Here is an 18,558-nt window from a genome sequence, read left to right on the forward strand (position 1 = left end):
TGGATCCCAGATCCTAGAGGGGTTTTGCCATCTTCTGAGCTTGGAGCAGGGGTTGGAGCAGGACTTGCCTGCATTGTGCAGGGGGCTGGACTAGATGGCCCGTCCCAGAGAAGCCGGTTCCCTGTGGCTTCATCCAGAGGGCAAAACGGAGTGGAAGGTGCTGCTTGCCTCAAGGGAAGGGCCTCTGTGGCACATGGGCTCATGCCCAACTGGACCAGGGCCCAAATCGCCCAAATTGATGCCGTTCTCCATCCTTGGTTGGGCCCTTTGCCACTGAGCTCTTCTCCAGCGTTGCAGCTCTTGGGACGCCTGGGAGCTTCCTACCCGCAAACGAACGTTCCCTTTTCCCGACTGAGGGCCTCACCCCTCCGGCTGCTGTCCCCGTTCAAGCCATTTTGTCCCGGGGAGAGCGGGAGACGTTGCCCGTCGCTCTTCCACTGCTGGCTGGGCGCGGGGGCGGGGGGCCTCTGGGGCGAGGTGCGCGCTCGGCAGCGGCCCTTGCAAGGGGCTCCGGCCTCCTCCCCTCGGCGGGAGCTGCCGCCGTCGATGCCCGGCGGGCCTCCTGCCCAGCAGAGGCGGGCCCGGCGGCGCCCACCCCGCGGCCTGTGGCCCGGCTGCCTGGGCAGCGCCGGGAGGGAGCGCGGGCGGGGCGGAGGGGCGGCCCGGCCCTGGCCCTCCTCCTCCTCGGCCGAGCTGCGCGCCGCCCCTTCGCGGCTATAAGTCCCGCCGGCCGGGCGCGCCTCCAGCCCAGCTGGGCAGCAGCGGGCGGGCCGGGCCGGCATGGGCTTCCTGCGGCGCTGCGTGGCGCGGAGCCTCTGGCAGGGGCAGCGGAGCCTGGGCGCGCTCGCCGCGGCCCCCCATCGCCACTACGGCGCCGGTGAGTGAGCCGCCCCGCCGGTTGCCAGCCTCCAGGTAGTGGCTGGAGAGCTCCCGGAATTACAACTGCTCTCCAGGCCACAGAGAAAAGTTCACCTGGAGAAAAGGGCTACTTTTGGGGGTGGACTCTATGGAATTTTGCCATGCCAAGGCCTTTCCCCTCCCCAAACCCCACCTTCTCCAGGTTTCACCCCCCCCCCCAAAATCCCCAGGAATTTCCCAGCTTGGAGCTGGCAACCCCACGGTCCTGCTCCCTCCAGGGGGGAGGCTCCTTCTCCTGGGGCGCCCCAGTATTTGCATGGGGGGCGCTGGAAACCCGGGCCGGTGGGCAGCTTCTCACACAGCTCTCCCCAGGCGCTCTTTTTTGCTTTGACTTCATTTATACCCCACTGTTGTCTCCAACGGGCGCCCAAAGCAGCATACCTTCATCTCCTTCTATCCTTACAACAACCCTGTGAGGTAGGTTAGGATGAAAGTGCGTGACTTGTCCAGGTTGCCCAGCAAACTTCCGTGGCAGAGCAGGGGTTCGAACCCAGGTCTCCCAGATCCTAGTCTGACGCTCTAACCACTACACCACACTGGCTTTTGGAAGGAGGCATCAGTTGGTCAGTTGTTTGGATCACCTTGGCTTTTATCCAGGGCCACTTCATTGTCACAGAGGGATATGTTGGCATACCTTTGGCTTGCACAGACTGCAAGAGTTTGACTGGTGCCCTTTCCGAGGGCAATTCTCTGCCTTTGCTTTCCTGACAACACAAGTTGGTGCTCTTTGGGAGATGTTCATATCCAAGAAGTTGTAGCTCTGAGAACTTTTTTTTTCTTCACTGATGGGGTGAGCCCCTTTGATCTGTCAGAATCTGTTGGGGAAGATGCCGCTGGCTGGGTGTGCAAGGAGAGGGGGTTGGAAGTTGTCTTCCTAGCTACCAATTTGTTAAGCCTGCGAAGCTTAATCGCTGTCCTTGGAGGTGATGCTAAACATTCCAGAGGCGTGGTCTGGGGGAGCCCAGTGACGCCTGGTGTGGGCTTTCGGGGACCACAGTTCTCTTTGTCAAATGCAGCTGGCAGGGAGAGCTGTGGTTATCGAAGGCTTATACTACATAGGAATTGGATACTTTCACTGCTACAAACTAATACGGCAAACTGACTGCACACCAAAAGGAGATGTTTACATTTCCAAGCAAAGGAATGTTTTGATTGCCTCCACGCTAATTGCATTCTGTCCCCTTGTGATTTATGTCCCCTTCTTTCCTCTCTCTCTCTCTTCTCCCCTCCTCTTCTGTATCTGCCCAGTTTGGATCAGGCATCTGACGAAGAGAACTTGATTCTCGAAAGCTTATGCTACAATAAAATTGGTTAGTCTTAAAGGTGCTACTGGACTCTTTTTGATTCCAGGGGATGTCATTGCATCTGGATGAAATGTTAGAATGGGTTTAGCACAATGGCATCCCTTCAAATATTCAGGTAGACACACAGCATCCCTGGGCATCTTTGCTTTTTTTTCTCTTGCTGGGGAAAATAGATGTTATCCCAGGTAGCGAGCATCCTCAGGTAACACTCTCTCATGCCCCCAAGTAACAAAACCTCTGCTTCAGTTGGAGCAAGGGATGAATTGGGTTACACTCGCCTGCCGGACAGAGCTTGCTGATCCAATATATAAGCTGTACCTCAACTGAGCTATAAAAATGTGAAGTATTAGTTCTCTGAACAAAAGATTTGGGGGAATGTGCAGAGCATCTTCTGACATTGTGGCGACATATGGCAGTGAATTGGATCAAGCAGCGGCGCATGAGGGAAGGGGTCCTTGATCCTCCTCCCGCAGGCTGTTTTCCCCATATAAACAGCATACTCGATAATTCATTTATTTACTTAGTTTAAATAATTATTTACTTAATGAGTGGATCTCGTACTCTAGAGGATTTATTTCATTTTATCCTTTTTTGCCCTTTATGTTCTGACCCCAGAGCAAAGTTTCTGGTTGGATTTTTATCTGGTCTAAGCTTATACACAGACGCAGAGAAAATCTCATTTTTGCTTTTTGATGTTGACACGTACGTTTCATATAGTTTCACTTTTTGCCTTTGCTGCTATGAGGATAAAATCTAACGCAGCAAAGGAAGAGGGCGTTACCTGAACTTTCAGTTAACTTATTGATTGATGGTTTTAATCGATATCTGTTTTAATAGAATTTTCCCCATGTTTTGGTAAATCTGTATTGTATATGGTTGTATTTTACGTAATTTTTATCTTATCTAATGGGTTTTTTGTAACTTTGTGGCAGCCTATGGCTTCTGAACTGAATTTAATTTATATTCCACCTTTCTTCCAATGGGGACCTAAGGCAGCTTTTATCCCCACAACAATCCTGTGAGGTAGGTTAAGCTGAGAGTATGTGACTGGGCCAAGGTGACCCAGCAAGCTTCCGTGGCAGAGTGGGGATTCGAACCTGGGTCTAATGAGATCCGAATCTGACATTCCAACTGCCACACAATTCTGGCTCTAATGTTAATTTCCCTCTCATGGATGAAAAGATACTGGTCCAAATAGGACTTCCACTGTGGGGGGTGGGAGGATTGGAAAACAGCAATTTTTAGGGGCCCGTAGTGAAAAGAATTAAGCCTACCACCCTTTCCTTAAATTTTGCTTAAATTTTGAGTCCCTTGTAACATTTAATCTTTTTTTCAAAAAGCTCAGTGGATACTTTTATGTTCTACCTCAACTACTAACCTGAGCGTCAGAGTGAGATTCATCCACTCCTTTTTTTTTAAAAAAAGGTTGCAATCCACCCTCTCCCCAACTTTAGTGAAATCCCAGCCCATGTTACACATTTCCTTGTATCTCTTCCCTGCAGGCTGGTCCCTTGAATATCTTCTTCCCCTTTCCCACTGCACAGTCTCCAAGCTGTGGTTTGTCTGGGCATGTCTTTTATTCCACTTCCCTAAATTCCTAGGTATTGTCTAGATAGATGCTGCTTAAAGAGAATCAGCACGGACTAGTGGTTAACACAGAGTAAGCGACTCCGTTCTTTTTCTACTCCTCGTATCTAATGAAAGGAGCTTTGCCTCGAAAGCTCGTCGTACCTTGGAAATCTAGCTGATCTTTAAGGTGCTATTGGTTCCAGATCTTACTCTTTGACTGGAGACAAACATGGCTACCTACCTGAAACTGACTAGTGGTTAGCATGTTGGACTAGGATTTGGGAGACCCAGGTTCAAATCCTCCCACTGTGATGAAAGAGCCAATCTCTTTCTTTCTTAAACCTAGCCTACCTCACCTGGTAGTTTTGGAATAAGATGGGGGAAGGCAGAACCATGTATATCTCCCAAAACACTCTCAAGGAAGATAAACATGCACTAAAGAGGTTAAAGAATGGAATGTAAAATCAAGCCCTCCGATATCTAGCCCAAAAGAATATTTACTACTCAGAAAAGTTCTGTCCAATTTTATTTGTCCCAGCCATAAGCTATAACAAAAATGAGGGGGCAAGGGGAACCTTTGCTCTAAATGCATACATCCGTGCGTGTGTGTGTGTGATGTGCTGTGCTGTCAAGTTGCTGCTGACTTCTGGTGACTCTCTGAATGCAAGACCTCCACAACAACCTATCATTAATAGCCCTGCTCAGATCTTACAAACTGGAGGACATGGTCTACTTTATTGAGTTAAGCCATCTCATTTTGGGTTTTCCTCTTTTCCTATTGCTTTTCTTAGTACTATTCTCTTTTCCAGTGAGTCTTCTCATAATGTGACCAGAGTATGATAGCCTTAGTCTCATCATTTTAGCTTCTATGGAGAATTCAGGCGTGATGTGATCTAGAACCCACTTATTTGTCTTTTTGGCCATCCATGCGATCTGTAAAACTCTCCTCCAGCACCACATTTCAACTGGATACATTTTCTTCCTGTCAGCTTTCGTTGCTATTAAACTGTCAAATCCCTACATAGTAATGGGGAATACTATAGTGTGGATTATCTTGTATTTGGTCCGCAGAGACATAGCCTTATCCTTAAGGATCTTTTCTAGTTCCCTCATGGCTGCTCTTCCAAGTCCCAGTCTTCTTCTGATTTCTTGGTTGCAGTCTCCCTTTTGGTTGATTTCATTAAGCGAAGGAATAAAAAATCTTTTAACAATTTAAATGTCTTCTTTGTCAACCTTAAAATTGTTTAATCTTCAGTAGTCATTACTTTTCTCTTCTTGATGTTCAGCTGTAATCCTGCTTTGGCACTTTCTCCTTTACCCTTCATCCGTAGTTCTTCCAAATCTTCACTTTTTTCTGCCAGTAATGTGGTGTCATCTGCATATCTCAAAGTGTTCATGTTCCTTCCACCATTTTTCAGTCCACCTTCTTCTAAATCTAATCCAGCTTTCCTTATGATGTGTCCTGCATAGAGAGAGATAATATACATCCTTGTCTGAGACACTTGTCAGCTGGAAACAATTATATGTCCTAACAGGTTGTGTATCAAAATAATCAGGTGTTGTGGCACATCCATTTCTTTTAACACCATTCATAGCTTTTCATGAATCACACCGTCAAAAGCTTTGCTATAGAAAAGAGCAAGAGTCCAGTAGCACCTATAAAACTGACAAAATTTATTGTAGGGTATGAGCTTTTGTGAAACACAGCTTACTTCTTCGGATGCAGCTAGAATGTGAGTCCATCTGTCCTTGTATGTTGGACAATGGAGTGATTTCAGAAGCCAAATGACAATAGCGGGTAAATGACAATCGCTTCTCATCTGTCTTTAGCAATTTTAAAAGTTTCATCAGTCATTCATCTAAGCTTCTCCTTTATTTTGGTTACAGGAATAATCTTTGCACATTCTTCCTTGATAATATCTCTGGTTTCAGTGCACAGTTCTTCCAGTTTATCATTAATTAAACTAAGTAATGCAAATCTGTTCTTGACATGGTCTTTAAATTGTTCAGGAATGTTATTTATATTATATTTTGGAACTATGATTCTTTCCAAGAATGCAGTAGTTTATTAGATTGCCTGAAACATGTTGGCTTCACAAAATTCTGAGTCGCTCTCCTATTTCATTTCATGATCCTAGTCCAAACTTTCCAACAATTCCCTCAAGTTTTGATGGGAAATGTAGGCAGCTTGGTGGAATGTTGGACAAGTGACAGTTGAAATGTCCATTGGACAGCAGTCGGAGAGCCAAGCTGCGAGACCAGGACGCCTACATTTCCCATCAAAACTTGAGGGAAGCTGACAAGTGTCCAACCTGTGTCAGGCGTCACTTGTAGCTTGGCTCTTAGTCTGCTGTCTCAGCTTTGACCATTCTGCCTTGAGTGCTGCTATTAGGAATTTAGACTCTTGACTGAGCCGGCATTCCTGACAGCATTGCTCTCACCTTCACTGACACACTCAACCCCCCTTACCCCATTAAGGTGTGTATCCAGAATGTTAATAAATGGCTTTGCTGTAAGCATCATAAAACAGCAGTGTGCTGTTAGAATGTCAGAATTAATCCTGACGGTATTTTTGCTGCTGCCGGGGCAATGTTAGACTTTCTGCACCGTCTCCTGAGGCAAGTTTGCCAGAAAGTATTCTAATTTTTTGTACATTTGACCTTCCCCACCTCAGTAACTGGAATTCCTTCCAAAATGGAACAACGGAGTGCGGAGTACAAAAGATCCACTCTTACTCCCTCCCCAGTGTAGTGAACATTGCACTGGCAGTATATGCCCTGAGCCTGCTTGCGGGAAGGGCGGAATATAAATATGATAAAATAAATAAAATAAAAAGTAAAATATAATGGTAGCTTATGTTTTTCCTTCTTGGGCAAATAGCACCCTCCAGTGGATCAGTAGAAACTGGGAAAAAATGACATTGCGAGAAAAGATTAACCTGTCTCCTTGAGCTCCCAGTCTACCACCACCCCGTTAATTGATCAAGGCTTGTTTTGGATATTTTGGTGAGTCTCTTCGAATTTCAAAAAAATGCAGATCATTTCCCTTTTGGAGGAATTAACTGCAGTTTATGTTGGGAATCCATAAACGGACCAAGCGGAGGGCAAGGGGGGAGCATATTTGGATGGGGTTGCAGCTCTGGGAGAACAAGGTTTGCCCCTTTGCCCCTTGTGCTATTTCCCCACTAGAAATCGGGGTTTGGTGTTGCTATTTGCCCCAGAAGGGAAATAGATCGATCCCTGTCACTTGCCTGTAGTATTTACTAAAACGCAAGACACAGGCGTCCATTAAAAAAAGAGCAGGTCGTCTTACATTCACATTCGAGAGCCAGTTTGGTGTAGTGGTTAAGAGCATGGGACTCTAATCTGGAGAACTGGGTTTGATTCCCCACTCCTCCACTTGAAGCCAGCTGGGTGACCTTGGGTCAGTCACAGCTCTCTCAGAGCTCTCTCAGCCCCACCCACCTCACAGGGTGTTTGTTGTTGTAGAGGTAATAATGGCATACTTTGTAAACCGCTCTGAGTGGGTGATAAGTCATCCTGAAGGGCAGTATATAAATCAAATGTTATTATATTATATAGGATACAGTTATGTCCAATAATAATTTTTCTGTGTGTGCATAACATTTTAAGGGGGTCTTTCTTTGGAGTAAATATACTAGATCAAGGAGAGCTAGAAAAGGAAACCTCTAAGTAGAAAGGTTTTGCTTGCTTGATTTTTGTAAGAATGGAGGTTCCATGCAAGTGTGTATGCCAACCAGAGCATACAAAGCTGCCTTATATTGAATCAGACCTTTGATCTATCAAGACAAATATTGTGTTCTCTGACCAGCAGCTGCTATCCAGGGTCAAAGATAAGTGTCTTTCGTATCTTCTGCATGATCCTTTCATATAGCGATGCCAAGGACTGAACTTGGGGCCTTCTGCATCCAAAGCAGACGCTCCCCCACAGGGCCACAGCCCCACCAAATTTGAGATTGATGTCACCAAATGACAACTGGAAGCTGGATTCTCATTTGCTCAATGATTTTCTCTTGTAAAGAAACTCGCCCCGGGCTGCGAACAAACCATTATGAATACAAGAAGAAAGGCATCAATCAGGAAAAAGGGCAGAAAAGAATTTGTTTGCTGACTGCTTAGAGGGACATAAACTATTTTTAAAAAAGAAGTCGCTTCAGATATTGAAAAGAGGGAGGCCAAAAATACAACCTGGTCTTACCCCACAAGTCAATGCTGTTAGGCAAACTCTGAGCCCAGATTCTGAAGTTTATGCAAGGAACTTGGATCCAAACACCCCCATCTCCTCTTCAGTCCCACACAGGAGCCCTTTCTGTGCCGGACTGTACAAGGTCCTGTCCTTCACCCATGTTTCCTTGCACACCCCCAAAAGAGTAATGGTGTTCCGTGTATGCCGCCCTGAACTCTCTAGAAGAACAGTGTGCTAAAAATGTATTCAATAGATAGAAAAAGCTCCAAAGTGTCCCAAGCTTTGAGGAGGCTTTCGGGGTTCAAAAGAGGGCTTCCGGAAGGAAAGAAGAGTCCCCTTGTGGAAGTGACAGCTTCCTCACAATACATTCAACCCATATAAACATCAACGGAACTGGAGGCTGTCAAGGTTGACGGCTCAACGTACAGGTCTGGGCTTTCTGACGCTGGTGTAGAACACCCACGAACAAAACAGCCGTCTGCAGTTGAGTAACCTTGACCTGGAACCAGCCTGCGCTTCTGCAAATACTTCTTTATCTGTAGCCCTCTGCCGTGTTTGAACAGCAACTATCTGGCAGAAAATCTTGCTGAAATATGGATACAGCCGATAGGTTTCAGGATCTAAACTAGTAGTTGTCAGACTTTCTGCCTTTCCTGGCTTCAGAAAAGTACACGAAGTTCAGGGCACCAGACAGCACGGCTGTTTGACTTCAGAGCTGTTTGGGGCAAACAGCTGCATACTTTCTGACTTTGGGGGACAGTTCCTATTTTCTGATTCCTCTCCCTGCTAAATCCTTGTCCCGATTTTCTCCTTTTGGGGGAGACGCTGTTTTCATTTCGAGTTGCTATCCATGCCATTTTTCAGGGTTCATCTTCCCAGTTCGTCTGTATGTTGAATCTCTCTCTTTTTTCCCCCTCTTGTTTAATTCAAAAGGGGGTGGGGGAGATTTTGCTTTTTTTAAAGGATGGGGAGAGAGAGAAAAAGATTTGGGTGGTTTGGAGCCAAATGGAGCCAGTCTGCGGGTTGCGATCCTCTCTGGTTCATAGCAAGGTGGAGCTGCTGCCCTGCGGTTCCTTTATTTAGCCATGGCCTTAATAGCAACAGCAGCTCCCGTACTTCCCCTTCCCTGAAGCAGGGAGAGGTACCCATCCTGGATCCCAATAAGCTGGCAGTCATTTCTCTTAATATTGGGCACATCCATGTTGTGGGTTGAAGGGCAGATATCTTCATATTTCTTCCCGGTGAAGATGTCTATGCCAACCAGATGCACTTTGGCATGCCCATGCTTGCCAGTCTTGGAGGTAGACATCTCCACAATCTTGCAGGGACGTCCTTTGAGCACCACAAAGCCATTTTTGCGGAGAGCGGAGCACTGCATGGGGAAGGTGGCGGAGGCACCGGCATCGCCGGTCTCGAAGTCTAGGTCATCAGCCATGGTGGATCAGATGTTATGGGAAACTGCCACCCGCGAGCTTAACTGCCGCCGCCGCTGCCGCTGCCTGCTGCAACCCCTGTATGTTGAATCTCTGAATAATGGATGCCTGTTGTCTCTGGTGTAGGGAAATGTATGTATGCAGGGCTTTTTTTTCAGCAGGAATGTGGTGGAACGGAGTTCCGGCACCTCTTGAAAATGGTCACATGGTCGGGTGCCCTGCTCCCTGATCTCCAGACAGAGGGGAGTTTAGATAGCCCAGTGGCATGGAGGGCAATCTAAACTCCCCTCTGTCTGGAGATCAGGGGGCGGGGCCACCGGCCATGTGACCATTTTCGCCGAGGGCGATTTAAACTTTTAAAAACTCCCCCCTTGTTCCAGCTGACCCAAAGTGACGTCATTGTGCGGTCCTGAGTTCCACCACCTCTTTTCCCGGAAAAAAAGCCCTGTATGTATTTATGGATTTTAAACAAATTTGTGTACCATCTCTCCAGGCAGCTCGCAACTAAAACCATCAAAGAAAACCAAGAGAATAAAACAAGTCAGTACAACAATTTCCACCGACGAAAATAAGTCAGTGAAACAGCCAAACTGGATCCATAAACAGATTCATAAAAAAACACGGGAAGCTAATGGAAATAGCCGTAGCAGCCCCCCAAAAAACTACGTGGAACAGAACAGCCTAAAATGATATTCACGAAACCACCCTCAGTCTAGAAGCAGAGCGTAAATCAGCAAAAAAAGGACTGTCAGGCAAGCCGTACAACAAGACCCAGTTGCAACAGGGAATCTCATGTTTAAATCAGGCCTAAAATATGCTTCACTGCCTCCAGTATTCTGCTCTTTCTTTCCCAGCCAGCCAGCCAGCCCAGATTACAATCTGCTGCGTAGAAGATGTAGCTAAAATAAACAGGGATTTCTCCCTTGAGGCCTGGTGTCTGTCCCAGGCTGATTACTCGAGGCCTAGATTTCCCTGCGTTCCACAGTGACTTCCTCTGGAAGCATAGCACCCTCCTAGCAGTTTGCAAATAGCAGACAAAACGGTGGGAAGGAATTGCCTTCCCACATTGCCTTGCAATGTGTTTTGTGCGCGTGGGCAGCGATCAAAAGTTAAGCAGTGGTGTGGGAATATTGGTGACACGATCAGTTTATAGCACAGACTTTCTGGAACTAGGGATTGTGCACAGGAAACAGGTTTATTTTATAAGAAACAATTCCGCAGCTAAACTTTTGGCTGTTCTCAGTACAGAGAAACTCGTACAAAGAGTCCCACCACCTACAATATTGATGAGAAACTTACTTTATTTTCCTTAGTGTTGAAATTAAACATTTGGCAAGTGACCCTTTTCTGGGTCTAAGTGGTTATACGTTTTTGTATGATAGCTGATTATATTTTCCTTTTCTTCATCTGACAGGTATACCTGGCCTTCAGGAGCGCACCCTGATAGCGGTGAAGCCAGACGGGGTGCAGAGGCGATTAGTGGGGGACGTGATCAAGCGCTTTGAGAAACGGGGCTTCAAACTCGTGGGCCTGAAGTTGCTCCAGGTGGGGTCACAGGAAAACAGATTCAAGACCAGCAGAGATTTGTGTACACACAAAATAGAAATTCTAATATGATGTTTTCAGAAGCAGCTTTTATGGAAGGGTCAGATATAATTTGCACTACTGTTCAAAGATAGATTTGGTTATTTATTTGTTTCAGCCGAAAAGAAAAGAAAAAAGCCACTGTGTGGGACCCCAGTTTAGTTGGAGAGCAAAATACAAGGGGATACCTTTTCCCTCCCCACTGGAAACATACAACTCTGGAGCTGCACACTTGTTCTGGAGGGATTATTGTTGTTGTTGTTGTTGTTCCACCTTTCTCACTGAGATCCAAATCAGATTACACAGTACTAATGGAATACAATATGATCAACAGCTAGGACATTCAGTGATCAAAGTACAATAATGAACAACAGTTAGTTTATTCAATGAAAACTGATACAGTAGGGTATGGTAGCAGAAAATTTTAAACAAGTATAAAGCTCTGCACAGAGATGAAACCTTTTAGACACAAACATAACTAAATTTACATGGCACGTTTAGGAATGTGGAGACTCCCTAAAAGGTGCTTATCTACATCAGCAGACAGCACCCAACAGTGTAGCGTATAGCCCCTGTCCCTATCAAGGCACCTCTCTGAGCTATTCCTTACGACATAGCCCTGTAATCTGGGTAGAAAGTCCTCTGGAATAATTCAGATTTGCATAGTTTGCGGAACACCAGGAGAGTGGTAGCTTTCCTGACCTCAGGCAAGCCGTTCCATATCGCAGGGGCCACCACAGAGGAAGCCCATGTGCAGCAGCTGTTGATTTTGCCCAACTGTAGGGTTGTATCTGCAGAAAGCCCTGTCCAGATGAGCAAAGCTGCTGTGGCAGAACATAGAGGGGGAGGCAGTCGCACAGATATGAGGGTCCAAAACCATGAAGGGCTTTGAATGTGATAGTCATGACCTTAAGTTGAGCCCAGTAATTGGTGGGAAGCCAGTGAAGTGACTGCAAAATGGAAGCAATGTGCATGCTCCATCTAGTTCCTGAGAGCTGCAGTGGTCTGCACCTGTTGGAGTCTCCCAAGTCAACTTTGAGGGGAGACTGTTGCCAAGTAGGCCCCCTCCCCTGCTTTAAAGCCCGCCATGGACTGTGTTAAAGTTTCCTGCATTACTGTTTCACTGCTACACCAAAGACTGCCTCGCACGTGTGTGTGTTAAATACACGTGTCAGTTTCCTGCCTGCTGTTTAATTGTCTTGCTGCTGCAATAGACTGTGTAGTTTACTGACTCCATGTTTGGTTAACTGCACAAAGGACTCTTTTTCTGGGCAGCCCTGCCCTGACCTGTATATGGACTTCCTAGTGTGCGTTTGGACTGTGTTCCCCGTGCCTGCATTGCCATCTGCCACGGACCGTGCCTGTTCCCTGCCTTGGACTGTGTTTTAAAGTGTTGTTCCCCCTGCCTCCATGGAAGCCTGCCTCATATGGGCCCAAGCCGCTGCTAGCAGCCGGGCGCCTGCCGGGGAAACCTCCAGCGAGCCTGGCTAGGCGCTCCCTGGTCAGTTCCCGCCTGGAGCCTCCCGCGGGCCGGTCCCCGAGCTTGCCCTAGCCTGCAAACCAGCCTCAGCTATGCCCAGCCGGCAACCATGTTCTCAGGCAGCCAGAGGACCCTGGGAAGAAGACTGCTTTGAGAAGCCATTTCGGCGAAGCGGGCACACCACGTCCGCAGCGAGAGCCCCTCGCCCCGCTCTGCATATCTTAGGAGCCGCCCCGGAGAAGAACTAAGTGCCGACCATCCCAAGCACTTAGAGAATGCATCTCAAAGAAACCTCCGCATTCCAGAGCTGATGACATCAGGACAAGCCCTGTCCGCTGGAACATCCTTTCAGCCCACTTGGATTTCCCCCTCCCTCTTTTGTCCCCTCTTCCTGAGGTGTCACTTATCGCAGTCTGATTACCAAAGTGGCCCATCCAAGCCATTCAGTAGCCCATTAGACCCTTTGTTTTAATCTGTGAGAACCACCAAGTACAGCACCAGCCCCAGGGTACGTTTTGGGGTATTTAAGCTGGTCTCCCAGACCACTCGGTGCCTCGGCCATTCCCTATCCAGACCTCCTTGCTGTCCGTCTGTGGTTCCAGTGCTGGCATTGGGCCACCCTCGCTGCTGTGTCTCTGCTTCGCTCCAGGATAAGTGAGTATTTCCCCTATCATCGTTGGGAACCAGCTAATGCGAACGTCTCTGTATTTCCTACTCTGTATTTCTTAGGTCTTGTATGTTCTCTTGTATGCTTGTGCAAGTTTAGGCTTACGCCACACTAAATACACGTGTTTGGAACCTATTTGTAGTCTGCCTCTTTTTCACTAGAGTGTCTGGGATCGGGACCTCCGTAGACATAGGTTAAGATCCGCGCTAATTTTAAAGTTACAGACTGCTATAGCTAATTCCCCATTATAATAAAGAGCAGTTCTGGTAACAAGATCTATGAAGACTGCATTACAGTAGTCCAGTCTCGATGTTACTGTGACATTCCAGATGGCCAAATCAGCTGTGTCAAGGTAGGGGGCCATCTTCCAGGCTAGTCTTGTGAGAAGGCCTTTTCTGCAGCTGCATTCACTTGCTTCTCTAGCAGCAGTACTGGGTCTAGTATAACCCCTAGGCTCTGAACAGAGTCAGCTGAACCTCATCAAAGGTCAGAAGCACAGTGTCCTTCAAGATCTCTGCTTTACTAGCCAGCATCACTTTTGTCTTGTCTGGGTTCAATTTCAATTTGTTTGCTTTCTGCCAGTTGACAAGCAGCAACTCAGTACCTCTACTGCGTCACCAGAGGATTTGGATCACGAGATCATAGAATCATAAGAGTTGGAAGGGGCCTCTAGGGTCATCTCGTCCAACCCCCTGCACAGTGCAGGGAAGTCACAACTATCTCCCCCCACATAAACCTAGTGACTTTTGCTTCGTGCCCAGATATAGATGTCATCTGCATATTGATGGCATCCAATTCCATAGCTACAAATGAGCTCCCTAAAAGTTTTACATAGAGGCTGAATAACATGGGGGATAAAATGGCACCTTGCGGAACCCCACAAGATAATTCCCACACTGAGGATAGCTGGTCTCCAATAGCAACCCTTTGAATCTGTCCCACTCTGTGGGAATATTTTGGGTTGGGGAAATGATGCAAGGTCACCCCTTCCTCCCATGCCATGGTTCTGATCCGAATCAGGGCTCTACATGCCAGCTAGTTAAAAAGGCAAGAAAGAGGTGGGAACTCCATACGCAGAGCTCCGTACCTGGATTCCCCCGCTTCTTGACTACTGGGGCCCTCAGAGTGGCTTCTTTTTGAGGTCCTCCTCCACTGAATTTTGGGATCTGGAGGCTGAAATTTTAAAAAGTTCCTCCCAGTCAATGTAACCAAGATCAAGTCACAACCAGGTGGGGCCTTCCTGAGGAAGGGAGTTCCATTTTTTGGCTTCCACCACCACAAAAGACTCCTGCATTGAAGACCTCAGACAACCTAACTTCTTGGGCAAACAGAATTGAAGCAAGTGTCCAACGGAGTAGGGGCTATTGTAGAGGAGGGTCCTGCCTCTGTGATCCAACCCATTCCTTCCTCTTTTTGGCAGGCCAATGAAGGGATCCTGGCGGAACATTACCACGAGTTGCGGAGGAAGCCCTTCTACCACGAGCTGATTCAGTATATGACCTCAGGACCGGTGGTGGCTATGGTAAGCCCAGGAGCTTATAAAGCAGAATCTTGCTTTTTAAGTTGAAAAAATGCTTTGGTGAGTGATGTAACCCGTTATCACCCAACAGGATTGCTAATTACCCAGAAAAAAAATTGGCTTGGTCTCACTTCTTGATCAACAGCGTGACAGGCTAAAATCCGGAAAGGGACGTTTTTCCTGGCTTGGAAAGGGCCCTGATGCAATGATTGCAGTTCTAGTTGCTTGTTAGAAGCCTTGCTGTAGGGGCACGGTTTAAAAGGTGGCACTGGTACTAACCAATCTGTGCTGTGCACAGCTTTTGTGGTAAAGCCTGCTTTCCCCTGAAGAGAACAGTGCATCCCTAAACAACAGATGAGTGGGCTTCGGCTGCTCAAATTATACATGTCTGTGTATAACCTTAGAACGTAAAAACAGCTGAGATCCATCTGCCAAGCAACCATATCACGAGCTGCGGAGATGCTGAATCACAAAAACCTCACAAATGATTTCATGCAGGGAAAAAAATCTACCGCAGGTGATAATAACAACATTCTATATATATACTGCCCTTCAGGACAACTTAATGCCCACTCAGAGTGGTTTACAAAGTATGTCATTATTATCCCAAGAACAGACACTGTGAGGTGGGTGGGACTGAGGGAGCTCCTAGAAGCTGTGACTGGCCCAAGGTCACCCAGCTGGCTTCAAGCGGAGGAGTGGGGAATCAAACCCGGCTCTCCAGATTAGAGTCCTGCTCTAATCCAGTGTGGTATCAAAACACTTGTTTTTTAAAAGCTGGCATTGGATGAGTTCAGAACTTCCAGTGTAGGATTTCACAAACAAGAAATATGTTGGAGTCAACAAACAAGGACATTTATCAGAGAGAGTGAGTCAAAAGTGATGGACATAGCTCGCCTGACTGGGGGTTGATCACTGTTAAAGGCACACAAGAACCTAGCCATAGCGCATATCTTGGCCCAGTCATTGTCCCTCCACCTACCCTACCTCACAGGGCTGTTGTGAGGCTAAAGAGAACCCCATATGCCACGCTGAGGTCAACCATTGAGCTCCCATGGCAGAGTGTGGATTTGAACTTAGGTTTCCTAGATCATACACTCTAGCCCCCAAGGAGTACAGAAAACACAGTTATTTACTATATAGTGTTTAGCTCTTCCCTTCATTGAGGAAGTTCAGGATAGCTTATATGGTTCTCCCCTCTTCCGTTTTATTTTTACAACAACCATGTGAGGTAGGTTAGGTTGAGAGAGAGAAAGTGTGTGTGATTGGCCCACTGAGCTTCATGAGGAGTGAGTTGAACCCAAGTCTCCCATTTCACTTTGGGATCCCATTGTGGAGCCCTGGGTGTGTTGAATTTGTGACACTCCGGGTCTCTTTCAGGTCTGGGAAGGTTACAACGTTGTTAAGACATCGCGAACCATGGTGGGAGAGACAAATCCTGCAGAAGCGAAGCCTGGCACCGTCCGGGGAGATTTCAGCATCCACGTCAGCAGGTATGTGCGGGCCCAGCCTCAATTTGATAGAGGTCGCTAGGCTCTGACCTTGATGGGAGTCTCTGACCTGTGAACTTTCATGATGGGAGAGGTGGTACAAGTATCAGTTGTCCTGGTGAAGTCCCATTGCCTGACAGACAAGGCCAGATTTACCATTTGGTTAAGCATGCCGTAGAATACGGACCCTGGTCACGCTGCAAATTCTGACACAAGGCAGATCAAGATGGGTAGCCCTGTTAGTCTGTCTGTAGCAGTAGAAAAGTGCAAGAGTCCAGTAGCACCTAGACTCACAAAATTTGTGGCAGGGTATGAAGGACTGGAAGGTATCTGAAGAAGGTAGCTGAAGAAGTGAGCTGTGGCTCATGAAAGCACCTACCCTACCAAAAATTTTGTTAAGTCTTATAGATGCTACTGGACTCTTGCTCTTTTCTATGGACACAAGGCAGGTTGCCTTGGTATGGAAATTGGGCATTTTTGGATACTGTCTGGACAGAACATCTAGTTTGCTGCTGTGCCTTTAATAAAGATGCAGAAATCAGCAGATAATGGTTTTATGGTGTGGCATTAAACAAGCTGCAGACCAAACTTTAGTTTACACCAAGGCTCCGGGCAGAGGCGGTCTTACTGATTATGGGCCCAGGACTAAAATCCAGGATGGGGCCTCAGAATCACTGCCCCCCCAACCCATGGCCAAGCAAGGATTGGCCTTTGCCCTGTGCAAAGTGGGTGGGAGCCACTGCTGCCGCTGGAAGCCAGCTGCCCAACCCCTAGGTGGGGCAGTCTCCCAGGCATTGGGCCCTGGTCAGGTGCCCCTGTGGCCCACTGGCTAAACCCACCTCTGGTTCCAGGGCCTTCAGAGACTGGTAGCCCTGCTTTAATTCCTAAGTCAAAAATAAGAAGCGATAATTTTTAGAGGAATGGTTGAATTAGAAACATCTTGAAATTCAAATCCAGTAATCAAATCTTTTTTGCTTTTCCAATCTGTTGTAACACAGAACTAATTTTTAACATATAAACTAGTTTAAAATTCTAATTTGTTCCCTCAGATTGTGGTGAACCCCATTACTAAGTCTGTGGGGCCTCCCAGAAGATCTCTCAGCTGACTAATGGGGAGCATTTACCTCAACAGAAGAGCTATTGTGAATCAGCCCCACATGAGGGACTTTAAAGACTGGCCATTTCCACACGTCCTTATAGGAACGTCACACTCATGGGACACTGGCGGCGCATCCATTTGTGAAACGGTTGCTGGCAGTTTGGTTTCCATTTTTTTGGCGCCTTTTCTGGGATCGCGGGAAAGTGCAGTCCCAGAAAAGACACCCAAAAAACAGAAACCAAACAGCCTGCAACCAATTTGCAAACGGAGACGTCTGGATTCATGAGGAAAAGCCGGCAGTGTTCCATGAGTGGGCGGCCGTCCCTATAAGGACGTGTGGAAACAACCATTCTGTTAAAGCTGCTTCGTGAATAGCCACGTTACAGATGCAAATGATTATAATAGTTGTCCCTCCTTCCCAAAGAATCCTGGGACATTTTTGGATGATAGGGTATGCCGGGGATCTTCAGCAAAGAATTCTCAGCCCTGTCCTGAATATGTAATCCTCAGGATATTTTGTGGCAAGCCAGATTGGTAAGAGCTTTAAGTTTTGCAGTGAGCCGTAATGATCCCAGGGCCTTCACAGCACAGTTTCCCCCCCTCTCGGAAACAGAAACGTCGTCCACGCCAGTGATTCAGTGGAGACGGCCCAGCGGGAGATCAGCCTGTGGTTCCGCAGCAACGAGCTGGTCGACTGGGACTGTTGCGATCACAAAATCATGTACGAACTCTGAAGGCCTTGCTGTTCTCAGACCCTGGCACGGGATCTGCTACCTCGACTGGTGTGCGACACTTCCCAAGAGAAGGGGGAACGGTGTTGCACTTCAACCACTGTGCCTCTGCTCAGGAGAGCAGATACCTTCCTCAGAACCACTTCTGCGAGCTGCTGAGTGCATCGGATTAAGCCCAGTGCCGTTTTTTTGAAAAAAAATTTTTTTTTACATGTGTTGTGAGAAAACCTCAGAATACCATTCTTAAAAGAATTAACATTAAAAAAACACACATGCAATGATTTGTACAAATGTGATTGTTTTCTGTGTCTGGTGGTTGTGAGGAGGGATGTGCCTAGTAAAACACACACACAATGATTTGTACAAATGTGATTCTGCTTTGTGTGTCTGATGGTTGTGAAGAGCGACGACGACCTTCAGTCAGTCACAGCTCTCTCAGAGCTCTCTCAGCCCCACCCACCTTACAGGTGATTGTTTTTTTTTTTTTGAAAAATTTTTATTGGGTTAGAATCCATTATTTCCACATTTACATTCAATTTTCCCCAATTTTTTCATCTC

At 47.1% G+C, this 18,558-nt stretch overlaps 2 protein-coding genes across 2 annotated transcripts; one reads left to right on the plus strand and one right to left on the minus strand.

Moving 5' to 3' along the window:
- Positions 1–744: 744 nt before the first annotated feature.
- On the plus strand, positions 745–18,281 carry NME4 (NME/NM23 nucleoside diphosphate kinase 4). Its single transcript, XM_054992977.1, has 5 exons — positions 745–877; positions 10,845–10,975; positions 14,582–14,683; positions 16,061–16,173; positions 17,883–18,281. Exons 1-5 carry the CDS (start codon positions 781–783, stop codon positions 18,001–18,003), a joined length of 564 nt encoding a protein of 187 aa, XP_054848952.1. The 5' UTR covers positions 745–780; the 3' UTR covers positions 18,004–18,281.
- On the minus strand, positions 6,803–9,643 carry LOC129338611 (eukaryotic translation initiation factor 5A-1-like). Its single transcript, XM_054992978.1, has one exon. It carries the CDS (start codon positions 9,430–9,432, stop codon positions 9,073–9,075), a length of 360 nt encoding a protein of 119 aa, XP_054848953.1. The 5' UTR covers positions 9,433–9,643; the 3' UTR covers positions 6,803–9,072.
- Positions 18,282–18,558: the final 277 nt, after the last annotated feature.

The sequence above is a fragment of the Eublepharis macularius genome, chromosome 12, assembly GCF_028583425.1.
Source record: "Eublepharis macularius isolate TG4126 chromosome 12, MPM_Emac_v1.0, whole genome shotgun sequence".
NCBI lineage: Eukaryota > Metazoa > Chordata > Lepidosauria > Squamata > Eublepharidae > Eublepharis > Eublepharis macularius.

Excerpts from the sequence above, each read along its gene's own strand:
- LOC129338611 (XM_054992978.1), bottom strand. The coding sequence starts at position 9,432 with ATGGCTGATGACCTAGACTTCGAGACCGGCGATGCCGGTGCCTCCGCC.
- NME4 (XM_054992977.1), top strand. The coding sequence starts at position 781 with ATGGGCTTCCTGCGGCGCTGCGTGGCGCGGAGCCTCTGGCAGGGGCAG. Across the intron at positions 10,976-14,581 it reads TGGGCCTGAAGTTGCTCCAG|GCCAATGAAGGGATCCTGGC; the intron begins GTGGGGTCACAG and ends TCTTTTTGGCAG. Across the intron at positions 16,174-17,882 it reads TTCAGCATCCACGTCAGCAG|AAACGTCGTCCACGCCAGTG; the intron begins GTATGTGCGGGC and ends TCTCGGAAACAG.